Source organism: Apis cerana, linkage group LG3 (assembly GCF_029169275.1).
Source record: "Apis cerana isolate GH-2021 linkage group LG3, AcerK_1.0, whole genome shotgun sequence".
NCBI lineage: Eukaryota > Metazoa > Arthropoda > Insecta > Hymenoptera > Apidae > Apis > Apis cerana.
Window position 1 is genome coordinate 8353763 of NC_083854.1, and position 22412 is coordinate 8376174.

Genomic DNA, 22412 nt, shown 5'->3' on the forward strand with positions numbered 1-22412 from the left:
AATGTTACTCCAAAATCCTTATTCAAATATTAAGTAAAATTATATTATCAAATATTTTTATGAATATTTATGAATATTTATGAATATTTTTTATAAATATTATAAAATATTTTTATTTAAAATTTAATACATATAAAAAAAAATATCTTTGAAGAATCAATATTAAATATCAAAATAAAACAAAAGTTAATATCAAAAAATATTGACAAAAATTTATTTTGATTATAAGCAATTTAATTTTGATCTGTCAATACCATAATACTATCATTTGATTAAAATGAAACTTCTAATGAAATTTCTAATAATTTCAATAAAAAATTTAAAGAAATATTATATATACGTTACTCATAATAAATATACATTACTTATATTAGTTTAAATATACAAAATAAAAAATTAACAATTATTAAAAATTTTATATATTTAATATTAAATAAGTTAATAATAATATATTACATATAAAATAAATAATATATTAATAAATTCAGTACATATTATTGCAAAATTTTAATAGGATTGTGTCTCAAACAATATAAATATATTTTTTTTGAATTTTTTATTAGGATATTCGGCTATATAAATGACAATTGTAGTATTATGATACGGTACTGCAAATCAATCAGCTGATTGTGAGATGTTTCATTCTATCTTCTAAATCTTATTTTATTTTCAAATTTAAATTGCTTATATAAAAAATATCAGTTTGACATTTTTATATATCAACTTTTACTTTTATTTCGATATCTAGAATTAATTTTCTAAAGGCGTTTCAAATTTTTATAAACATTTATATGTATATTTTATATATATATATATATATGTGTGTGTGTGTATTTGTTCTTATGATTTTAATTCATATTTATTATGTGAGAATTTACTAATTAAATAAATTCTACATATTATTTTTATATTTTTAATTTAATAAAAAGTTTAATAAAAATTTTAATGCTTATATTATAATTTCTATCAAAAATAATTTAAAATGTCAGTAAAATTAGATATGATATATATATAGTTTTATAGTGAATCACATTATTCAATTTGAAAAAAAGATTATTACTTTTTAAGTGAAATTAATTTATAATTGTGATGTGTGTGTGTGTATGTGTGTGTGTAATATAAAGCAAATTATATAATATATATATAATATTTATATAATAAAATATATTTTAAAATTTTATATTTTTTTAATTTCATAATATTTTTAATCATTGTTTATATTATTATATATATAATATTATTATGATAATGTATGAAGATATTTGATCATAATCATGGAGAATAATGAAAAGCAAATTTCTAATAATGAAAAATTAAATGATATACATATGAATGAAAATATGGATGACAATTTAATGAAAAAGGTTAGACTATAAAATTTAATATTAATATTTGAAAATTTTTATAAAAATAGTATATTTTTTATAAATTTTCCTGTTAATGTAATGTTAATATAATTTAAGATATATTTTATTTAAAATATAACATAAAAATTTTATAATTTTTATACTTAAGAAAGTTAAATACATATTCTTACATACAATATGTAATATAAAATTTAATTTATTTCTTATTAATAATAATAAATATATTTTTTTAAGGTTTTATCCGTTAGAAGTGAAGAAAGTATTCTTCATCAAGTATCGAAAGAAATAGATGATTTTATGAAATCAAATATATATACAAGAAGGAATGCAGAAGAATTATATATTAATGAAAAAGAATTAGAAAAACAAGTTTTAACTGGAGAAATTACACCATTCACAGCAATTGAAAAACAATCTAATTTAACAATAACTAAAGGGTATATGATAATAACATAATAATTTTACAAGAAAAAATAATAAAAATTAAATTTAAAATTATTTTTTTAGAACATTTAATAAATCTTCTTGTTTACTTAATCTTGAAAAATATCTTCAACAACAAGCTGAACTTGCTAAACAAAAAAAGCAATTGAAAGAAAATTCAAAAATATTTAAACATAACATTAATCATGTAATGTCAACTAAAAAACCAAAATTATCAAATACTAGCTTTAAAAAATGCAAACCTTTAAAAAAAATGAAATTCAATATCAATAAAAGGAAGTTAATTTCTGAATTTAAAATGGCAAAAAATTTAAATGAAAGTAATGATATTAATTATGAAATAAAATCTCACATTGAGAATTCTACGAAAGAAACTAAGAATTCCAAACATATATTAATTCCTTGTAAAATATCTACAGATAATACTAAAGAAAAATCAGTTGAAAATACAATAAATAATAAATATATAAATGTGATAAGTGATTCAGGAAGTGAATATGTACCAAGTGATGAACAAATTGAATCAGGTGAATATTATTACTAATTCAATTCAAAATTTAATATTAAATATTTTAAAAATTAGTTTTTTTTTTAATTAAATTCTTTTTATAAATGAAATGTATAATGACTTTTTTTTTAATTTTATAAAAGATGAAGGATCATCATGTAAAAAAAGGAAATCTTTTACAAAATCTATTCATACAAAAAGAGGTATATAATTAAGATGTATTAAAATTATTTATTGTAATATATAATTTTTATTAAAAGAAAATTATGTGAATTTTAGTTTTGGATGATGGTGATGAACAAATATATAAACAAAGGATAGAAAAAAATGGTTATCCAAAGGATGAACCATTACATAAAATAGATAATTTGTTTAAGATTCCACAATTTATATGGAAAAAATTATATAAGTATGAATAATTATAATAATAATTAATATTTTATATTAATATTTATATATAAAAATATATATAATTAATTAGAAATCAATATTATATAATATATATATAATTATATATAAATTTATATATTAATAAATATGATTAATTTTTTTAGATATCAGAAAATTTCTATACAATGGTTATGGGAATTACATCTTCGTAGTTTAGGAGGATTATTAGGTGATGAAATGGGTTTGGGAAAAACTGTTCAAGTAATTGCATTTCTTGCAGGGTTAGATTGTAGTGAATTATTATCTGATGGCGGAAGGTAAATAATTTTTACTTATCAATTATTATTTTTATTTTTGCAACATTTTATTTATTAATTACAATTCAGAATCATTCAATACTGTTCCTGAATAGTTTTCTCCTTAAAATTGTTTATAGAATTCAACATATACTAAATTCTGACTAAATAAAATTTTTCATAAAAATACAAAAATATTATCTAAAAAATTTATGTATCAATACTTGAAGTATAGTCTTTTGCATCTAAATAAAAAACATAAAATAAAAACTTTTCTAATTAATATTGCAAAATAAAATTTACATTAGTATTTTTCTTATCGTTTGTATAATATGTAATAATATACAATATATATTGTTTATAATTATTATATAAATTCATAATATTTAATTAATAATAAATACTTATTCACAGATTCAGAGGATTAGGACCAACTATCATTATTTGTCCAGCTACGTTAATGGAACAATGGGTAAAACATTTTCATGAATGGTGGCCCATTCTTAGAATAGTTGTTTTACATCAATCTGGAACTTATAATGGTAAGAATAATATCATATATATAAAATATAATCTTATTTATTATTTTTATATTATTAATAAATATTTTTAGGTAATTTAGAATATTTGATACATTCATTAAAATCTGGTGGTATAATAATTACTTCTTATTCTGGTATGCTTAAACATAAAGACTTACTTTTATCCAATCAATGGCATTATGTTATACTTGATGAAGGCCATAAAATAAGAAATCCACAAGCAAAGGTAATTTACTGTGTTCAATTCAACTTTAATTATGAAAGTTCAACATTACATTATTGCAGGTCAGTAAAGCAGTAAAGGAGTTTTCTACACCACATCGACTTTTGTTAACTGGTAGTCCTATGCAAAATTCTTTAAAAGAATTGTGGTCTCTTTTTGATTTTATTCTACCAGGAAAGTTAGGAACTTTACCTGCATTTCTAGAGCATTGTGCAGGTCCTATAACACGAGGAGGATATGCTAATGCTACACCTCTTCAGGAAGCTACAGCACTTCAGGTTGCTATGATGCTTAGAGATGCTATTACACCATATATGCTCCGAAGAACAAAAAATGATGTACAACATCATGTTAGTTTACCAGAAAAAAATGAACAGGTTTATAACATGTTACATTATTTTTTATAATACTTCATACTTTCTTATTTCAATTCACATATATTTTTTCTTAGGTTCTATTTTGTAGTTTAACGGAAGAACAAAAGAAGTTATATAAAAAATATTTACGTTCTACAGATGTTAGTTTCATTTTACATGAAAAAAATAATATAGAAAACGGAAAATATAGAGCTCGTCTTTTAATAGCGTTATCAGCGCTCAGAAAAATATGTAACCATCCTGATTTATATCTTTACACCAGTCCAATTGTAAAATTTGAATTTTATTATATCATATATATTGCAATATTATATATATCATTCATTATATTAATTAGATTTCTATTTAGGATTCTGATGAAGACATTGATATATCAGATGAAACATTGGAGAAATTTGGATACTGGAAACATTCTGGCAAGATGATAGTAGTTCGATCTCTTCTTAAAATTTGGAAGAAACAAGGACATAGAGTACTTCTTTTTACTCAAGGAAGACAAGTAAATGAATTATATAATTATTCATTAAACAAAAATTAAAAAATAATTATGACTATTTTTTATTTACAGATGATGCATATTTTAGAATCTTTGGTACAAAGTGAACAATACACTTATTTAAGAATGGATGGAACTACTCCTATGTCACATCGACAAGAAACAATTCGTTCGTTTAATAGAGTATATATATTAATAAATAATAAATATAATTTATTAATATTTTAAGTTAGTCTATAATTTAAAATTTTGTAGGATTCATCATATTTTATTTTCTTATTAACTACACGTGTTGGAGGTTTAGGAGTAAATTTAACAGGAGCAAATCGGGTAGTTATTTATGATCCAGACTGGAATCCAGCAACTGATGCTCAAGCAAAAGAACGTGCATGGAGAATTGGACAAAATAAAAATGTCACTATCTACAGACTTATTACTGCTGGTACTATTGAAGAAAAGGTAAAATAATAATTTTTTCTTTTCCTAAACATTTTTTTTTATTAAATATTAACAATTATAAACAAACATTCTCAAACATTTATTTATTTATTTTAATAAAAATGTTTATTTCTGTGAAAAAATTCTATTTTGTTTCAGATTTATCACAGACAAATATTTAAAATACTTCTTTCAAATAAAGTTTTAGAAGATCCACGACAACGTAGATTATTTAAAACTAATGATTTAGTTGAACTTTTTAATTTTAATGAATCTATCGATGGTCATTCTAGTGAATCTGATCAATTATTTCAAGAATCTAAATTAATTCCTTCAACTAATAAATTTTCATCTAATAAAATTGAAAAAATGCAAAAAATGGCAGCTAAACTTAGCAAAAATATAAGTCAAAATGTCTCAAAGTATATACCTGCGATACAAATAACAGCTATTTCAGACAATAATTGTTCTTCAAGTTGCTATAATAATATTGATCAAGATATTAAAATATGTAAAAATAATTTAACAAAACAAATCATCAAAAATGAAAATATACTTTTTTCTGAAAATCAAAAAAATGATAATAACAAAATTATGGAGAATAAAATTGTAGAAAATATTGAATATAATACAGATAACATGATTGATAAATTAGAAAATGAAAATTATGTTTTAACAAACAAATCAAATTCTAATATTAAAAAAAATGAAATTATTATACAAAATGATTCTAATATAACCAAAGTTTCATATAAAAATAACCAAATGATTTTATGTGAAAATGAAAATAAGGATGCATGTTTAAAATTAAATAAAACGCATCATAAAAAAAAAAATAAGAAAAGTTCAATATCAGAAAATCATATCAGTTCAGCTTTATTTGAAGGAGAACGTATCTCACATTTAATTGGACGACGTCTTAGATGTTCGCTAACAAAAGAATCTAAGTCAATTGAAGATGATCAATATGTTTTAGAAAAATTATTTGCTAAAGCGAGTAATTGTTGCTTATTATATAAAAAATTTTATATTGAATTCTTATATAAAATATATATAGAATAATAGTAAACATATAAAATAATTTTTTTTAGATGTAACGTCTGCTTTTCAACACGAAACAGTATTATCAAATTCAAAGTATAATTCAAATGATAAAAATCCGATGCAACGATTAGCGTATAAAACAGCGCAAGAAAATATGGATAACATTCGTAAATCTCGTAAATGGTGTTGGAAACCCACATGGAATTCTACATTATTAAAAAATAATTAATTTTTTGTTATAGGTAATTAGTATTTAAATTTAATCTGTTATATGTATATTTCATCAAAAATTATTTTATTTAATAATTTTGAATTTTCTAATCAAACAAGTAGAAAAAAAATTAATATTAATTTAAATTTGTGTTCACAGAAAAATAACTGTTTAACAAGAAGTGGATATATATATACAACAAATATTTAGAACTTAAAGTATTTTTTCCTAATAATTCATATTAAAGTAATTTTTTATATTTTTGTAATTTTACTTTCTTTAATTTTGTAAAAAAAATGTTATGTTTATAATTATTTGTTATTTAAATATTAAATTATTTTTGTACATTAAATATAATGAATAGTTAGAAACAAGAAAGTTTTTTCATTATGATATCGTCATTCCCTATATTATCTATATATATGTATATATATATATATATATATATATACACATATATACTCAGGCACTTAGCACTTATAAAAGGTGAATTGAAACTTGAGAAATGTAATATGTAATATTTTCATGATCAAAAAAATGCTACTATTTTTTTAATTAAATTTTTCAAATATTTTTTACTTATGTTGCTAACTATAACACTTTGGTGTATATGAATTACTATAATTTATTATTAAGTAATTGTAATTAAGTAATTAAACAATTAAAAAAAATTTGTGAAAACATTTTTTATCGAAAATTTTGTATACTCATGTATATACTAAACATATATGAATATATATATTTATATATTTACAATGAGTATACTTAACTTACTAATAAAAGAAATTTCTTCATAAAATATTCTTTTTTACCTTTTTACATTCAATACCTTAGAAATTCTTGAAGCTTAGGACCATTTCTACCTAAAGGATCTTCAGGAAACATAACATAATTTCCTACAAATGTTGGAGTCAATAATCGTTTTTCGATTGTTTCGCGCCATTCTGGTTTTTCATTATATAGATCTCTATATTGATCTAAAGAAACTACAATACCTCCACACATTGTTGCATATTCTAATATAAATCTAGAAATGATAAAAATACTATTATATAAATTAAAATAGTTCATGTTATTAATAAAATAAAATTTACCGATCATCGTAAGGAGTTATCCGTTTACCACCAATAAAACGACTTGGTGTAAAAATTACTATTCCATCTGCATACATCTTTTCAAGTAATGGATGATTTGTTGATCTCCTATATAATGGTACAAATACTTTTACAATGTGGCCTCTTTGTCTGAAATAATTTGCAACTATCATAATTCCTTCTTCTGAAAATGTTTTACCATTTTTATGCCTAAAATATTAAACTTATGTTACATATGTGATTAAAATAAATAAATTAAATGTATTCATAAAAAGTTATGATTATCATACGCCATAGCTATATTGTTGCCATCAATTACTATTTCCCTTAATTTATTACATGGTTGTGTAGATGATCCAACTGTAGATAATTCAGGTCTATATAGTTCAAATCTGGATCCAATATTATTTGTTTTAAATGCAAATGCAGTTTGAGGATTGTATAGAATTGGTACTGTACATCTGGTAGATGTAGTAGATGTAGTATATTTATTAAATGTAGTAGGTGTAGTAAATTTAGTATACTTAGTAAGTGTAGTAGATGTAGTAGTAGATGTAACATATTTAGTAAATGTAGTAGATGTAGTAGATGTAGTAGATGTATTAGATATAGAATAATTCAATATTCGTCGTCTAAGATTCCTTAATCTTTGAGGTGTTTTTGGTTTACTCATTATAATGTTTTTACTTATATTATGAGGTTTAGGAAGTTTCAAACCACTTTTACTGAAAGGTAGATAATTAGGATTTTCAATTTCATTTTCTTTTTTTTCTTCATTTTGTGCATCATTTTCTTGAATACTTTTTTTATTTTGCTGTGATATTATTTCCTCATCGTATTCTAAACAACTAAGATTCTTTGGATCTGGAGTACTATCTATCATAAAAATTCTATCATTCTTCTCTTGATCTACAATTCTTATTTTTTCTTGATCTATAGATGGAGGAGTTCCCGTAGATGACCATACAACAACAATGTCATCTGATCCTTGAGTTACATAATCTGAGACTGGAACTATAAAAATTTAAATTACAATAATATAATATATTTATTTTATAATAAATTTTTTACCTCTGTTTTCATCATCTAAATCTACAGTTGTAATTTCTGAATCTTCTGTATCAGATATTAAAAGACAAGATGAATTATTTTCTGATAATGCAATAATATTTTTTTTTTTTCTTTTTCTTGGAGGTCTTTCTATTTCAGTTTTTGTTTGATTTAAAATTTCATTTGAATTATTTTGTGTATTTTGCTTATCATTTATTAATATACTTAAAGATCTCTTTTTTGTTTTTTTTTTTTTTTTACAATTATTTTCATCTGCTTTGTTATTTGATTCACTTTCATTATCACTTAAAATAATTATAGTATCTTGTAAAGATTTTTCTTTTGCCGAAGAAATAATGTTTTTTTTATTTCTTGTGATCTGTTTAGTTTTACGAATTAATTTTTTTAATGTTTGTGTTTGTTCTCTTTTTTTGTTGCTATAATTATACAAAGAACTTTTATATTTTTTATTCATATTATATATGATTTTATTTGCATTAATTTTTTTTTTTACATTATAGATTTTTCCACAAAACTTTATCTCTTTTCTATGAGTAAAAATAAAAAAAAATATTATTGAATATAGATTGAAAAATTATAACAAAAATTATAAAATAAAGTAATCTTTTGTTCAATATAAATTAATATTGCCAATATATATTTAATATATTTATATAAATAATATTTACTTGCTGATCATTATAAATAATATGATTTATGTTAAAACTAAATTGAACTGATAATCTATTTTTATATGTTATTGAACAACATATTAATTCAGCTATTTTGTAATATTATTATAACATTTAAATATGATATTTATGATTATAAAACATTCTTTTTACTTTTATTCGTAGAATATATTAGTAAATTTTTGTGGAAAATTTGACACTCTGAATGAATTTATTTTTTTTTTTATTACCTTAATTGAATATACTTCAATGGTCTTTCATAGAATGTTCGTTTTACATTTTTTCTTGACTTTTTTATTCCTAAAGGGGTTTTTTTCTTTGTTGATTTTGGAGATACATTACAAATTATAACAGAGTTATTCAAAGTACTCATTTTAAGATTAATACTTTTTTAATATGTCATTCTAAATGTTAACATTTATATTTTATAAATAATATGTTTTATAAACAAAATATGAAATTGCTCCTTAAAAAATGTAAAAAAACTTGAAATATTCCTTATTAATTACTTAAAAAAAATTGAACATAAATCCGCTACTTACGGTTGAAGTATAAAATAAATTAACACTTGTAAATACGTTGATGAAAACTGTTAATAATTATATAAATATATATGTAATCAATATTAAATAAATTATTTTAAAATTTTTATTAATTTTGTGCATTTTTAACCATTTTTCACGAAATTTTTTATAAATAAAGAAACAATTATATTTTTCTGTCATTAAATATTATTTAACCTCTTCTATAAACTAACCAGAAAATATCATTAGTACAATACAAAAGTTTAAACAACTGAAAATTTCCCTATAAAGTATACACTCAGTATTATATACTTGTATAATAAATCTTATTTTATTTTTCTAACTTTTTTAATAATTAAAATTTATATTTTTTTACGTTATTCAATTGTATGAAATTTAATTTCATAAAAACAACATCGTCTTGATATAAGGATTTCATATATTTTCTCTTATTATACATCAAAAAAAAAAATTAATAAAAAAATAGAATTATTATATATTATTCGAAATAAAAAAAAATAAATTATTGCAGTTATTATTATATTATATATCATATATTATATGTTATAAATTGATATATTTATACATAATTATAAAATATTATTATAATTTAAAAACATTTATAATAGATAATAATAAATGTGCAATATTAAAATTAGTTATTATTAAAACACTAAAAGAAATAGAAAAAGAAAAAATACGAAAAGTCATATGTGAAAAGTCAAAATTTTCAATTACTTTGTCAATCTAGTAATCTATATATAATGCTTCAAGTATAGCGCGATAGCAACAACCAATCCTGAATACAGTAAATCTATAATGCGAAAAAGAAATCGTCGATTGGTCAAAATTCGTACAATAGTGCGGGGGAAGTGAATGTATGTTGGTCTGACTCGAACGCGACTATATCCCCGTACCAGCGAGCAAGTAGTAACGTTGTCGTTAGAATTTTGTCTTTTGTTTAGTTTCTTTATGTTTATTTTTTCGAGAAGAAGTTGAATTTAAGAATCGTGATATTATTGAAACGAACATCTAATGTACGGGGATCTAATAGAAAGTACACTAGCACCGGTTCCATGCTAGATTTTCAGTGTGCAAGTAGTCGAAAGCGTATTCAGGCAGCCTTCAACGTAAACAAAAATGGAGTTAGGGGAGGGAGAAGCTCAAATTTGTCGACTTTGCGGTCAATGTGAGAGTATATACATTGATGTGTTCGGTGAAGAAGGCACCAAACGATTTTTAGGCTTAAAAATTCATACAAGAATCAACATTCTGGTAAGTACAATATAAAAGGTGTGTCGTGGGGTCCGGGCCCCAATTGTAGTTAAAGGAGGGGGTTAGAAAAATGGCCGGAGGGGCGTAGAGCACGTAAAGAAAAAATTCTTTTTTTGTTCTTGTTATATTATATTTTTTAAAAAAGTTTGATTTTTTTAGTTTTATTATAATATGAAATCCATATTAATGTTAAGTTCATCTCTTATATCTCAATGTTTATTTATGTATTTATTATGAAATTGTGTAGAACAAAAGATATAATTTAAATTAGACTTAAAGAAACTGAATAAATTTTTTTGTATGTAAATTAATTGTATGATTTAAGCATGTGTAATATTTATGAAATACTTTATACTTGTATGAAATACTTTATACTTGTATGTGCAATTATATAGTGATAAGACTGATTATTTTTATTTATTTATAAATCTAAATATTTAATTTATATCTAAGCATTTGACATTAAATATTGATATTCCGTATTCTATTATTATATTTTATTTAAAATTTTTGTAAGGATTTAATATTTTGTAAATATTTCCTTTTTCAATTTAATTAGTGAAGAAATTAATTTGATTTTTAAAATATTAATTTTTTAATATTTCTTTTAAAAATTTATAAATATAAGAAAAATTGTTAATTTAATATTTAATGTTTATATAAAAATTAAAATTTATCATTAAATATTTGTAAATAATTATAAATATTGTATTATAATTATGATTATAAATATTGAAATTAAAAATGTATAATATTAGAGTGGGTATTAGATTATAAGAATTTTTAGAATGGTGTATCTACAGAGCGGTAGGGTTTGAATTATAATTTTATAATTTTTTTTTAATAAAATACTATAATTTTCCAATTCAATTAAAAATTATATAAAATCAGATTTTCAATTAAGATTTTTAAAATCATATATATTTAGTATTTAGATATTTTGTTTGAATCGCAGATAGATGAAAGGGATCCTCTGCCCAAGGCGATCTGCGTTCAATGTCTGGGCAAACTCGAATTTGTTTGCGACTTCCAAGAGGAGTGTCTTCGCACCCAACAAGTGTTACGCGATCGATACATTCTACCATCCTTAACAGAGATTGTAAGTTTATATTCAAATTTAATGCATAGCTCTACCGCTCACCTATGATGCTACCAGAACAGTTCATTTCTTTTTTTGAATTTTAAATTATATATATTAATTATATATATAGAAAGACATCATCTGGTATTTTGGTTCATAAAAAATTTCAGAAATAATAAGAAAAATTGCACATAATTTTATTGAATATATAATATATGTATATGATAAATTTCAGAAATAATAAGAAAAATTGCACACAATTTTATTGAATATGTAATATATGTATATGATAAATTTCAAAAATAATAAAAAAAATTGCACACAATTTTATTGAATATGTAATATATATATATGATAAATATATATTATATAATAAAAAGTATGTACTATAAATACCAAAAGTATGTACTATAAATACCAGATTGAATTCATTTGCTTTAATAAAATTAATCAATTTCTAGTACCCACTTTTATTTTTATTTCAATCTATCTTTAGGCTGAAGTAAAGACTGAAGTTACACCAAGTACATCAACATACAACAACAACAATGACACCAATATAAATCTTAATTCTTCAAATGATGAGGACATTCAAAAAGTAGATCAACATGTTCTAAGAACAACTACAAAAACTCAAAAAAATACGAAGAATCAACAAGTAAAAGGCAATGAAGAAACTTCCAAAGATCAAACTAATATTCAAAATACGAGTGAAAAAAATATTGAGAATGCACAAATTCAAAAATGTGACACAACTCCTACACGATGGCTTAGAAGTAGACAAAGTATAGAAACAACTGTTACAAATGAAACAGCTACTGATACACCAATTGCAAATAGACTTAGAAGTCATGATAATACTACTACAGAATTAACTGTTAGTCCACGTAGTTGTTCTAAGGAAAATAGTGAAAAATTGACTGGAAAACAAGATCCACATACTATTCAAATTCCAACATCAGCATTGAATAAACTTCTCAGTATTGTATCAAATTCTCCAAATATTGAAGTTTCTGTGAAAGAATCTAGAAATCAAAGCAGCGATATTGAAGATATTAGTTTCACTGTAGAATTATGTAAAAAGGAAAGTGATGATGTAGCTACTGCTCGAGCACGAGTATTTCCAGATCAAGGTTCCTGTTTGGTTGATAAGGCTATAGTTGGCCTTTTACAAAATCAAAGTTGTGTAGAAGTTAATAGTATAATAAACACAATTATTGACAGTAGTCTGAAAAACGGCAATTCGACAAAATTAGAAGATTCAGCTGAATTTGAACAAAAATGGCAAGCTTCTCAAAATCCGAAGGAACTTTTCAAGATTGATGGAGAAGAAATTCGTGTCGATGATAATGTTGAACACGTCGTTACAAATAATCAAAATGGTTATTCTTGTAAATTGTGTCGTAAGTTTTATGAACGCAAAGACAAATGTATGGTTCATGTGAAAACACATCTTGGTATTAAACAATACACATGTATTCTATGCAACGCTAAATTTGTATGTAAGTCTGATGTTATGAAACATATTCGATGCACGCATACTAATCCGAGACCAATACAATGTCCAAAATGTCCAAAGAGATTCAAGTCAAAGTTCTATTTAATGGAACACGATAATGTACATAAAGGTGTGAGACCTTATTCTTGTACAGATTGCGGTCAAAGTTACCATCATAAAGTATCGTTACAACTTCATATGAAATCACATTTACCTCCGCAGAACTTAGCATGCGAATATTGTGGCAAAGTATTTCCGTATCGTACGAGATTATTAAGTCACATAGCTAGTGTACATTTAAAAAATCGTCGCAATTTTAGATGTCGATTTTGTTACAATCTTTATTCAAGTCTTTCAGTTTTGAATGAACATATTAAAACGCGTCATGCGACTACATATACTTGTGAAGTTTGTAATAAAACGTTTAAAGTCGCGTCCAAATATAAGGCTCATGTATTACAACATTCAAATCCTAAGCCATTCGTATGTAATGTTTGTAATAATAGATATGCATCCAAAGCATTCCTAAATGAACATCTATCAAAACACGAAGGGCTGAGGAAACATATCTGCCAAAAATGTGGTGCAAGATTCGCTCAAGCTAGTCATCTGGCTGCACATCGGCACGTGCACGGTGAAAAAGAGCACGCTTGTCCGGAATGTGGGCGAAAGTTTAATAGGCGTGATAACATGAAGGTACATAGAAAAAGACACTTTGAAGAAAAAATAACTAATAATAGCAAACAAAAAAACACTTTTAGTGGCGAGGTAGCTTCCACTACATCTAATGAAAAATAATAGTACTGAAATAGTTCTGATATTTTTGTAAAGTTGTATCTATGCTATATAACAAAATATATTATATAGCAATGTTATATGATTGATTAGAAAAACTGAAAAGATAATGTTATATTTTTCGTATTGTATGTACAACGAATTAGTCAAATAGGTAGAGATTAAGATCAAAGTAAGAGATTGTATCATATAACGCATTGCCATAAATTCAAACAATATAATGTAAACATAAATTAAAAAGAATTTTTTTTTTGAAATTATTTTTTAACTCCAATAATACAATAAAGATCCGAAATTGTATTGAAAACGAATACATTTACATTTTATAAAAGTTATAAGTTATATGAATTTCTCTGATCTTTTATATTTTTATGTTGGCGATAGCGTTGCATTTTTTCAATGATATTCTTGTCTTTTTCTTCATAGTTATCCATTGCTTTGTATGAATTAATTCTTATCTTAGCAATATAATTTCATTTGATTAATTTTTTAATCTGTCAATTCAATTCTATTGACTATCTCAAAACTATTTCTTTTTTATATAATCATTATCTTTATAGTTCATTTCCATATTTAATTTAACATCATTATCAGTTTATATATCTATTTCAAATCTGCTTTTATTTACTTTTAGTACTTGTTATTGCCTTGCTTTTTATTTTAGTTTTTTTTTAAGTTCACATATTCAAAAATTATTACATTGATTATGTTTCTTGTATTGATGCATTTGTTTTTTTAAAAATAATATCTCTGTATCTATGACTTTTTCGGCATTTTGTTATTATCAATTAAAGTTGTCAGAATATTTTTTTTATTTTTTCGTTTTCTTATACATATAACATCTTATTTAATGAAATTATACATACATATATATTATGTTATGACATTTCTTTCAGTAGTAATAAGTTATATGTTTTTTGTTATATAGTATAGATGCAGTTTAAAATTAATTTAAATTAGTTTAGAACTTTTCAAAGAAATATTTCTTTAATTTTTAATTTTATTCAAGCGATATCTATTCAATGCGTTTTTAAGATTGTAAAATATTGCTGCAAGATTTAAAAGTAAATATTTGTTTAATCACGAGAAAGTTAGCTATTACTCATAAATTACTAATAATTCTTTTAAATTTTGGAGCAATATATAATATCAAATGAATGATAGCAATACTAATCAGTCAATTTATTCTCTTCCTCTTATCGTTCGTATTTTTTTTTATATTATATTAGTCGCGGTTTTGTACATAATGTAGAAGTGCATTTAAGAGAGTACTGATATCATTTAAGTATTTTTTCCATTTATATACATTACATTAGAAAATATTTTTGCACGTGAAACGTTATTGATTAGAATTTACCAAAGCTGTAATAAAAACAAACTGCGAAACATGATAAAACATTGCGATAATACAATAGAAAAAATAATCAATTAAGAAAATCAATATTATTGGATATATATTATAAAAAATTTGTATGTTTATTGCACAGGAAAATTTAATTCATGAAAAAAATTGTATACATATGAATAGGGCTTCCAAAGTCAAAACTTCTAACTAAAAAGCGTATAAAAATAAAGAAAAAAATGTTTTCTATATATTTTTACATAATTGTTTATAAAAAAACTTTTACATAATATAATGCAAAGTATATTTTACTCTATTTTCGATTCTATTTTTCATATTATATATATTGATGAAGAGATTCAGTGAAATAGAATGCAAAAAATTGAAATTTTATAAAAAATATTATTTTTGATTAACAATAAAAGTCTTTAGATACAGAATTTTGATCAATAGATCTTATATTATTAAAAATAACAAAAATATTTAACTAGCGAAGATAATGTATACAATAAATTATATAAGAAAACATACTATGTAATTTAACAAAACAGATAAAAAACAGAATTGTATCGTAAGTGCCTTGATCGATTTTATGCTATTCATATATTACGCAAGAATATTAGAGAATGAAAAAAGCGTAAATGATTCTTTGAATATGTATCACGTGCAATATTGATTTATATTGATTTAAAAAGGAAACAAAAAATTATAATTTTTTGTGCTCAATATGAGTTATAATATGAATTATAAACTATACTGAATATTTTAAAAGAAATTATAAAATAGTAATTAAGGATTTAAAAAAATTTTTAAAAATAATATAAATTTTTTCATTATTTTTATTTAGAATTTAATACTAATAGAATATAATATATATAATATATAGAACGAAATATCTTTAATGAGAGATCATTAGATTAAATAATATTTCAATATATTCAGTGTAAATCTATAAAGTATTTAAATTTTCTTTTTATAAAATTGTATCCTATTTATCTTTCCAACATATGAGCATAAAAAATTATATATTACATAAACGATTATTATCTTTCTTCGGAACAAATTGTTCCTGTGAGAAATTAATAAAATCGTGCGAAGGATATTATGTCTATAATATTTACATTCTTAGATAATATAAGTGATAAGCAATAACTCTTATTTTGTACAAGAAATTTTATTAAACAGTTTACTTTTCTATTTAAGAGGTAATAAATATATATATAAAGTATATATATTATGTATATGTATATATATATATATATATATATATACTTTTAAATAAAGATCATTAAAGTGCAGTATGAATTAGCATATATAATGATTTTCCAATAATAAAGAAAAAAGCATATATTTGTTTAAGGATTCTACAATTTTTCTGAATAAAGGTACGATATTTTTGGGACCGCTAATTATTTGATTTTTACTTTTATTTTTTCCATTCCATTTTTTACTCATCTTGCATGTAATTCATATTTATCTTGCATGTATAGAAATAATATGGTTTAACAAGGTTTGTTTTAGTATCAATAATATGTCTGTAGAATTCTTAAATAATAAAAATATGTTATTATTTAATTTAAATTTATTTAAACCTCTTATTTAAATTAAGATAGATGATTCGTATTAATATTATTAAAAAATAATTGAGACATCACTTTATATTTTATATTTGAGAATGAAATTTTATATTGTTTATAAAAACGTTCATTCTTTGGACACAGAAGTTTTTTTGTTGTTTCAGGTAAAAGAGAATGATGGATTGCCACAAGTTGTTTGTATACGATGTTTGGGCACACTGGAATTTCTATGCGATTTTTACGAGCGTTGTCATCTTACGCAAAAGGAATTTTTAAAAACTGTAAGATATGTATATATGTACATATTATAATACTTATAATAATAATTATAATATATATAATTTATTATTTTATTTATATATTATAAATAATTTTTTATATATAATTATAATATAATATAATAATATATATAAATTTATATAATTATAAAAACTAGATAAATAGATTTTTTTATTCATCGTTAAAGAAAAAATCATCTTAAAAAATAAAAAAATTAAAAAATAATTTGCATATTTAAATCCTTATTTTTAATTGGAATATAATTTTAATACTTGATATAACATAAAAATCTTATTAAAAGATATTAAAAGAAGATATTAAAATCTATTACAAGATATTTTAAAAGATATTTTATTATTTGAAACAAATTCAAAATAATTCTAAAATTAAGAATTAAGAATTATAAATAACAATAATTATAAAAAATAATTATAAAAAAATTATTATTATTATGAAGAATTATTATAATTTATTATGTTTATTATGTTTATATTTATTATATTTATTATATTTAATATGATTTCAAAATTTTTATTAAATTCAATTATGTTATTAAAATATCTTTTGCAAAATTATAATATATATGTGTATATAATATAATTATAATAATTTAGAAATTTTTTAATATTTTATTTTTGAAAGATTAAAAATATTTTATTATATTTTTTATGTGATGATATTTAAAATATTTTGTTTTCAGAGCCAAAATCAAAATATAATAAATGAGAAATTATTGAAAAATTCCACTAATGATACAGAATCAGATAAAGAAAACGATGTTCCATTTGTAAATGAAACTAAATGGAAAGCAAAAGTTTTATCACCCGATAATTTAAAAAAATCAAAAAATTATTTATCTGAAAATAATACATTATCCAGAACCGAAAATAAAGAAGAAAACAATGATCATATAGATAATAATATTTCTATCGATAATGTTCATTTGATTACACAAACACAATTAAACAATATAATTTCTAAAAACCAATCTATAATGAAAAATGTAATTTCACATGAAAATACATCAAAAAATGATCAACATAGTGCTAATAATTTAAAAGAAAATATTTTGGAAAAAAATATAAATTGCATAACAAGATCAACAAATAATTTAAATACATCTCAAATAAATGAAACAAAAGTTAATATAAATTTAGATCAACCTATACGACGTAAAAGAGGACGAAAAAGTAAATTAGAAAAAATAAGAGAAGTAAATTTAACAACAAACTATAAAAAGAAGATTCAAAATCATCTAAGTGATAAAAAAAGAGATAATGTTAATAATGAATACAAAAGATATTGTTTACGTGCTATTTGTACCACTACTAAGTCTGATAGTGTAAATAATAATGCTACAATCACATCTAAACCACAAGTTAAACAAACAGAAGTTGAACAGGTGCCAATAAATAGATCAATGAATACAAATTACACCAAAGGTAATAAAACTGATACAATGATTAATAAACTAACTATAATTGAATCTGATGATAAAAATTCAATAAGATCTAATAATTTGAAAGATACAGAAAAAAATTCTGAAAATAATAAAGCGATATCGATTATTGTAAAACAAGAGAAAGGGGAAGCAGAAATTTCTCCTAGACAATTGAATCAATTAGTTCTTAATGATAAACTTCTTAATCAAAATCAAAAGTCAAAAGTAAATCAAGAAAAAACAAATTTAATATGTGTATTAATGGAAAAAACTGAAAATATTGAAAATATTGAAACGAATTTGATAACAGAACAAAATATTACTAAATATCCTGATATAAAAATTTCCGATTATAACAATCAACAATCAAAAATATTTACAGAACAAAATCGAATGACTATTACAAAGTCTTCACAATCTAAAAATATGACAAATTTAAAAATAATGCAAGAAGATTCTACAAAATTAAATAATACAATTGATGTAACAGATCAGAATACTAAAACTGAATTAGAATGTAATCTTAATGAACATTCATTGCCTCAACAATTAAGTCAAAATAGTTTTAATAAAAATCAAAATAAAAATAGATCATTTGGCAAAATTTCCGAATTGATAAGTGACGAACAAAAACGAACTATTGAAAGTTATTATACAGTGGATATGTCGATTGTAAACTCAGAAGAAGTACAAAAAAATATAACAATAATTAATAAAAAAAACATACGTTGCAATATTTGTGGTACTTTTTACCTTAGAATGGATAAATGTCAGGCAAGTTTAAAAGTTATTTTGATTATTAATATAGAAAATTATTTGAATATATAATAAAATAATTATATATTAAAATATTACAGGTACATATTTGGGGACATTTACAAATGAAACCCTATCAATGTAAAGCTTGTGATTTTGCTACAGTTACTGTTAGTAATGTTCGTTGTCATATCAGAAAAAGTCATTTAAAGATTAAACCATTTGCGTGCCATCTTTGTGAAAAGCGATATGTAACTGCCATTTTATTAGAAGAACATATTAATACTCATACAGGAGCCCGTCCATATAAATGCAAGCTTTGTGACTTTGCAAGTTCCAGTAGACAAATATTAAGTTACCATAATGCTACTCATAAACCATTAAAAGTATTATCAAAAAAATTTTGTAGTATATTAAATAATACATATTTATCATTTTATTTATTCCTCTTTAATTATTATAGGATATTAATTGTAAAATTTGCGGTAAAGAGTTTTATTCAAGAAGTAGATTACGTGCACATATGATTGTACACAACAAGGACAAAGCTGTTATGTGTAAATTATGTTCTGCTTATTTATCTAATGCAGAAGCATTAAAAACGCATTACAAGAACATTCATATGCAAGATTATGTCTGTAATATCTGTGGTAAACACGTCAAGTCTAGAAAAGCTTTGCATAATCATCAGAATGTAATACATGCTTTGCTATATAATCTATATACAATTAGTTACTAATTAAAAATATGATTACAAAACTAAATTTTGTTCATAGGTTCATGCTGCTGCAAGATTTAAATGTACTCTTTGCCCAAATGTATATAAAACTAGCCAAATATTAAAAGAACATCTTTTAAAACACGAAGGTATTAGAAAATATAAATGTAATATTTGTGAAAAATCATTTGGTCAACAATCTCATTTAGCTGCTCATATGGCAGTGCACAGTAATATTAGGTAAAGTTTTTTAATAATATTTTAATAGTATCTTAATAGCTTTTAACATTAACATTTAATTATATCTTACATGTTACTCATAGATTTCATTGTCCTGGATGTGATAAGCCTTTTAATCGGCAAGACAATATGAAAATACATACTAAACGATGCAAACCATTTTTGGCAAATCCAAATCTAAAAAATCTTTTAAATAAAAGAGAAAGAACTATATCGTTTAATAATATAACAGAATTAACTGCAGAATTGAAGAATGGAAATGTAACAAATTCAATATCTCAAGTTCCTCTCAAAAATGAGAATGATAAAACATTAGTAAAGACTGTAGAAGAAAAACAAAAGACTGTAATAAATCTCTGCAAATTAGGATTAAATATCTCTTGCATTAAACCAACAAATAATAAAATGACTTCGGATCATGTTACAAATTCTTTTGAAAAAAATGTAATTAAGATTACAGATAACAATGATAAATTAATTTCAGAAAATGAAAAGTTGTTAGTTTTTGAAAATATTTTAGGACCAGAAAGTTATTAACAATTTTTTTCTAAGAATATATGAATCAATATAAAAGAATTTCATCATTAAATATCTTATAAACCAATATAAAAAATATTCATATAATTATAAAATTAAATGATTTTTTTAAATTGTTATACTCTTAATAGAGTTCATTATTTAATAATACTTAGAATTTATATTTGATATATTTAAATAATCATTCCATACAACTTATTAAGCTAAGGTTTTAAGTATAATACTACTATTTTTAACAATACTACTTTTTAACTAATAAGGTTTAATGTTGTGCGATATTTTTATAACAAAATATGCTATATTTTTTTCAAATTCATCTATAAATTAAATAGACTATAGTATATAAAATACTATGTAAAAATCGATATGCACAAATGATAATTTAATTAATATCTGAATCATTATTTGTTCGATAATCGTGTATTTCGATTTTTATCTAAGGAGTTATCTTGCCTTGATGAAAACTTTAATCATAACCAAAGAAAACACTTGCTATTATAAATTTATTACCTTTTTTACATAATAGAACAGAGTTTCATCAAGACACTAAAATAAAATACTCTTACGCTTATTTACTTATAAAAAAGAGATAAGACTGATAATTGATATGTATTTAATTTTATAACTAGAAGTTCCTATCTAAAATAATTAGGCCTTAAAAATTTATTTCACATAGGAACAAAAATCTTGATGTATTATTAAAATTTCAATCGTGATTATAATCATAATAATGAATTTTTATCACTTAATTTTTTAATAAAATAAGTACAATACTTGCCATTTAAACCAAATGAAAAATTGAAAAATAAAGACTTCACTTAAATTGTATTTTAATATTCATATTGTAAAAATGTAATTTATGAAAATTACTTCAATAAAGTTTGAATAAATTTACTATTATTCTTTAAATAGCATTTGTAATTTATATTATACATTATATATATATATATTTGTAATTTTTAATTTTTATAATAAAATTTACAATTATTTAATCAAATTCATAATCAAAAAACAATCAAAATTAAAACAAATAGAAAACAAGAAAAATATAAATGAAATTTGATCTAATAACAATAGGTTTATTAGAAATATATTAGATTTATCAGAAAATAAAATTTTATTTTTTAAATAAATAATTATAAATATATTTATCGAGATGAATATTTAGAAAATAAAT

At 21.9% G+C, this 22412-nt stretch overlaps 3 protein-coding genes and 1 long non-coding RNA gene across 6 annotated transcripts; 2 read left to right on the forward strand and 2 right to left on the reverse strand.

Annotated features, from left to right (window-relative positions):
* The first annotated feature begins 469 nt into the window (after nucleotides 1-469).
* Nucleotides 470-6367, forward strand: LOC107998171 (DNA excision repair protein ERCC-6). Of its 2 annotated transcripts, none has more exons than XM_017057278.3 (15): nucleotides 470-1364; nucleotides 1602-1804; nucleotides 1875-2338; nucleotides 2463-2522; nucleotides 2599-2728; nucleotides 2874-3026; nucleotides 3420-3547; nucleotides 3619-3773; nucleotides 3833-4147; nucleotides 4222-4416; nucleotides 4497-4646; nucleotides 4716-4826; nucleotides 4899-5102; nucleotides 5241-6074; nucleotides 6173-6367. In XM_017057278.3, the coding sequence occupies exons 1-15, from the start codon at nucleotides 1275-1277 to the stop codon at nucleotides 6176-6178; spliced, it is 3198 nt and encodes a 1065-aa protein (XP_016912767.2). In that variant the 5' UTR covers nucleotides 470-1274; the 3' UTR covers nucleotides 6179-6367. The 2 variants fall into 2 exon arrangements, with proteins under 2 accessions (XP_016912767.2, XP_016912766.2); XM_017057277.3 differs by having other exon boundaries at nucleotides 473-1364; nucleotides 5241-6078.
* Nucleotides 6368-6399: 32 nt separating this feature from the next.
* Nucleotides 6400-8917, reverse strand: LOC107998173 (NEDD4-binding protein 1). Its single transcript, XM_028666837.2, is given in 5 exon segments — nucleotides 6400-7363; nucleotides 7431-7640; nucleotides 7721-8444; nucleotides 8502-8741; nucleotides 8744-8917. Coding segments are annotated over 5 exon segments (1416 nt in total). The 5' UTR covers nucleotides 8781-8917; the 3' UTR covers nucleotides 6400-7158.
* A 465-nt stretch (nucleotides 8918-9382) lies between these two features.
* Nucleotides 9383-10496, reverse strand: LOC133665805 (uncharacterized). Its single transcript, XR_009829170.1, has 2 exons — nucleotides 9715-10496; nucleotides 9383-9638 (listed from the first exon to the last, which is right to left on the reverse strand). It is a non-coding gene; the product is annotated as an uncharacterized LOC133665805 (long non-coding RNA).
* Nucleotides 10497-10574: 78 nt separating this feature from the next.
* On the forward strand, nucleotides 10575-22130 carry LOC107998072 (uncharacterized). 2 transcript variants are annotated; one of them, XM_062072640.1, is made up of 9 exons: nucleotides 10575-10971; nucleotides 11927-12070; nucleotides 12549-14246; nucleotides 17429-17545; nucleotides 18244-19758; nucleotides 19842-20126; nucleotides 20204-20434; nucleotides 20517-20698; nucleotides 20782-22130. In XM_062072640.1, the coding sequence occupies exons 1-9, from the start codon at nucleotides 10837-10839 to the stop codon at nucleotides 21233-21235; spliced, it is 4761 nt and encodes a 1586-aa protein (XP_061928624.1). In that variant the 5' UTR covers nucleotides 10575-10836; the 3' UTR covers nucleotides 21236-22130. The 2 variants fall into 2 exon arrangements, with proteins under 2 accessions (XP_061928624.1, XP_061928625.1); XM_062072641.1 differs by lacking the exon at nucleotides 20782-22130 and having other exon boundaries at nucleotides 20204-20390; nucleotides 20517-20684.
* The last annotated feature ends 282 nt before the right edge of the window (nucleotides 22131-22412 follow it).

Bases quoted from the DNA above. Each gene is read 5' to 3' on its own strand.
- LOC107998072 (XM_062072640.1), top strand. From the start codon at position 10,837: ATGGAGTTAGGGGAGGGAGAAGCTCAAATTTGTCGACTTTGCGGTCAA. The intron at 17,546-18,243 runs GTAAGATATGTA...TTTTGTTTTCAG, and splicing joins AAAAGGAATTTTTAAAAACT to AGCCAAAATCAAAATATAAT. The intron at 20,435-20,516 runs GTAATACATGCT...TTTTGTTCATAG, and splicing joins CTTTGCATAATCATCAGAAT to GTTCATGCTGCTGCAAGATT.
- LOC107998171 (XM_017057277.3), top strand. From the start codon at position 1,275: ATGGAGAATAATGAAAAGCAAATTTCTAATAATGAAAAATTAAATGAT. The intron at 2,729-2,873 runs GTATGAATAATT...TAATTTTTTTAG, and splicing joins ATATGGAAAAAATTATATAA to ATATCAGAAAATTTCTATAC. The intron at 4,417-4,496 runs GTAAAATTTGAA...ATTTCTATTTAG, and splicing joins ATCTTTACACCAGTCCAATT to GATTCTGATGAAGACATTGA.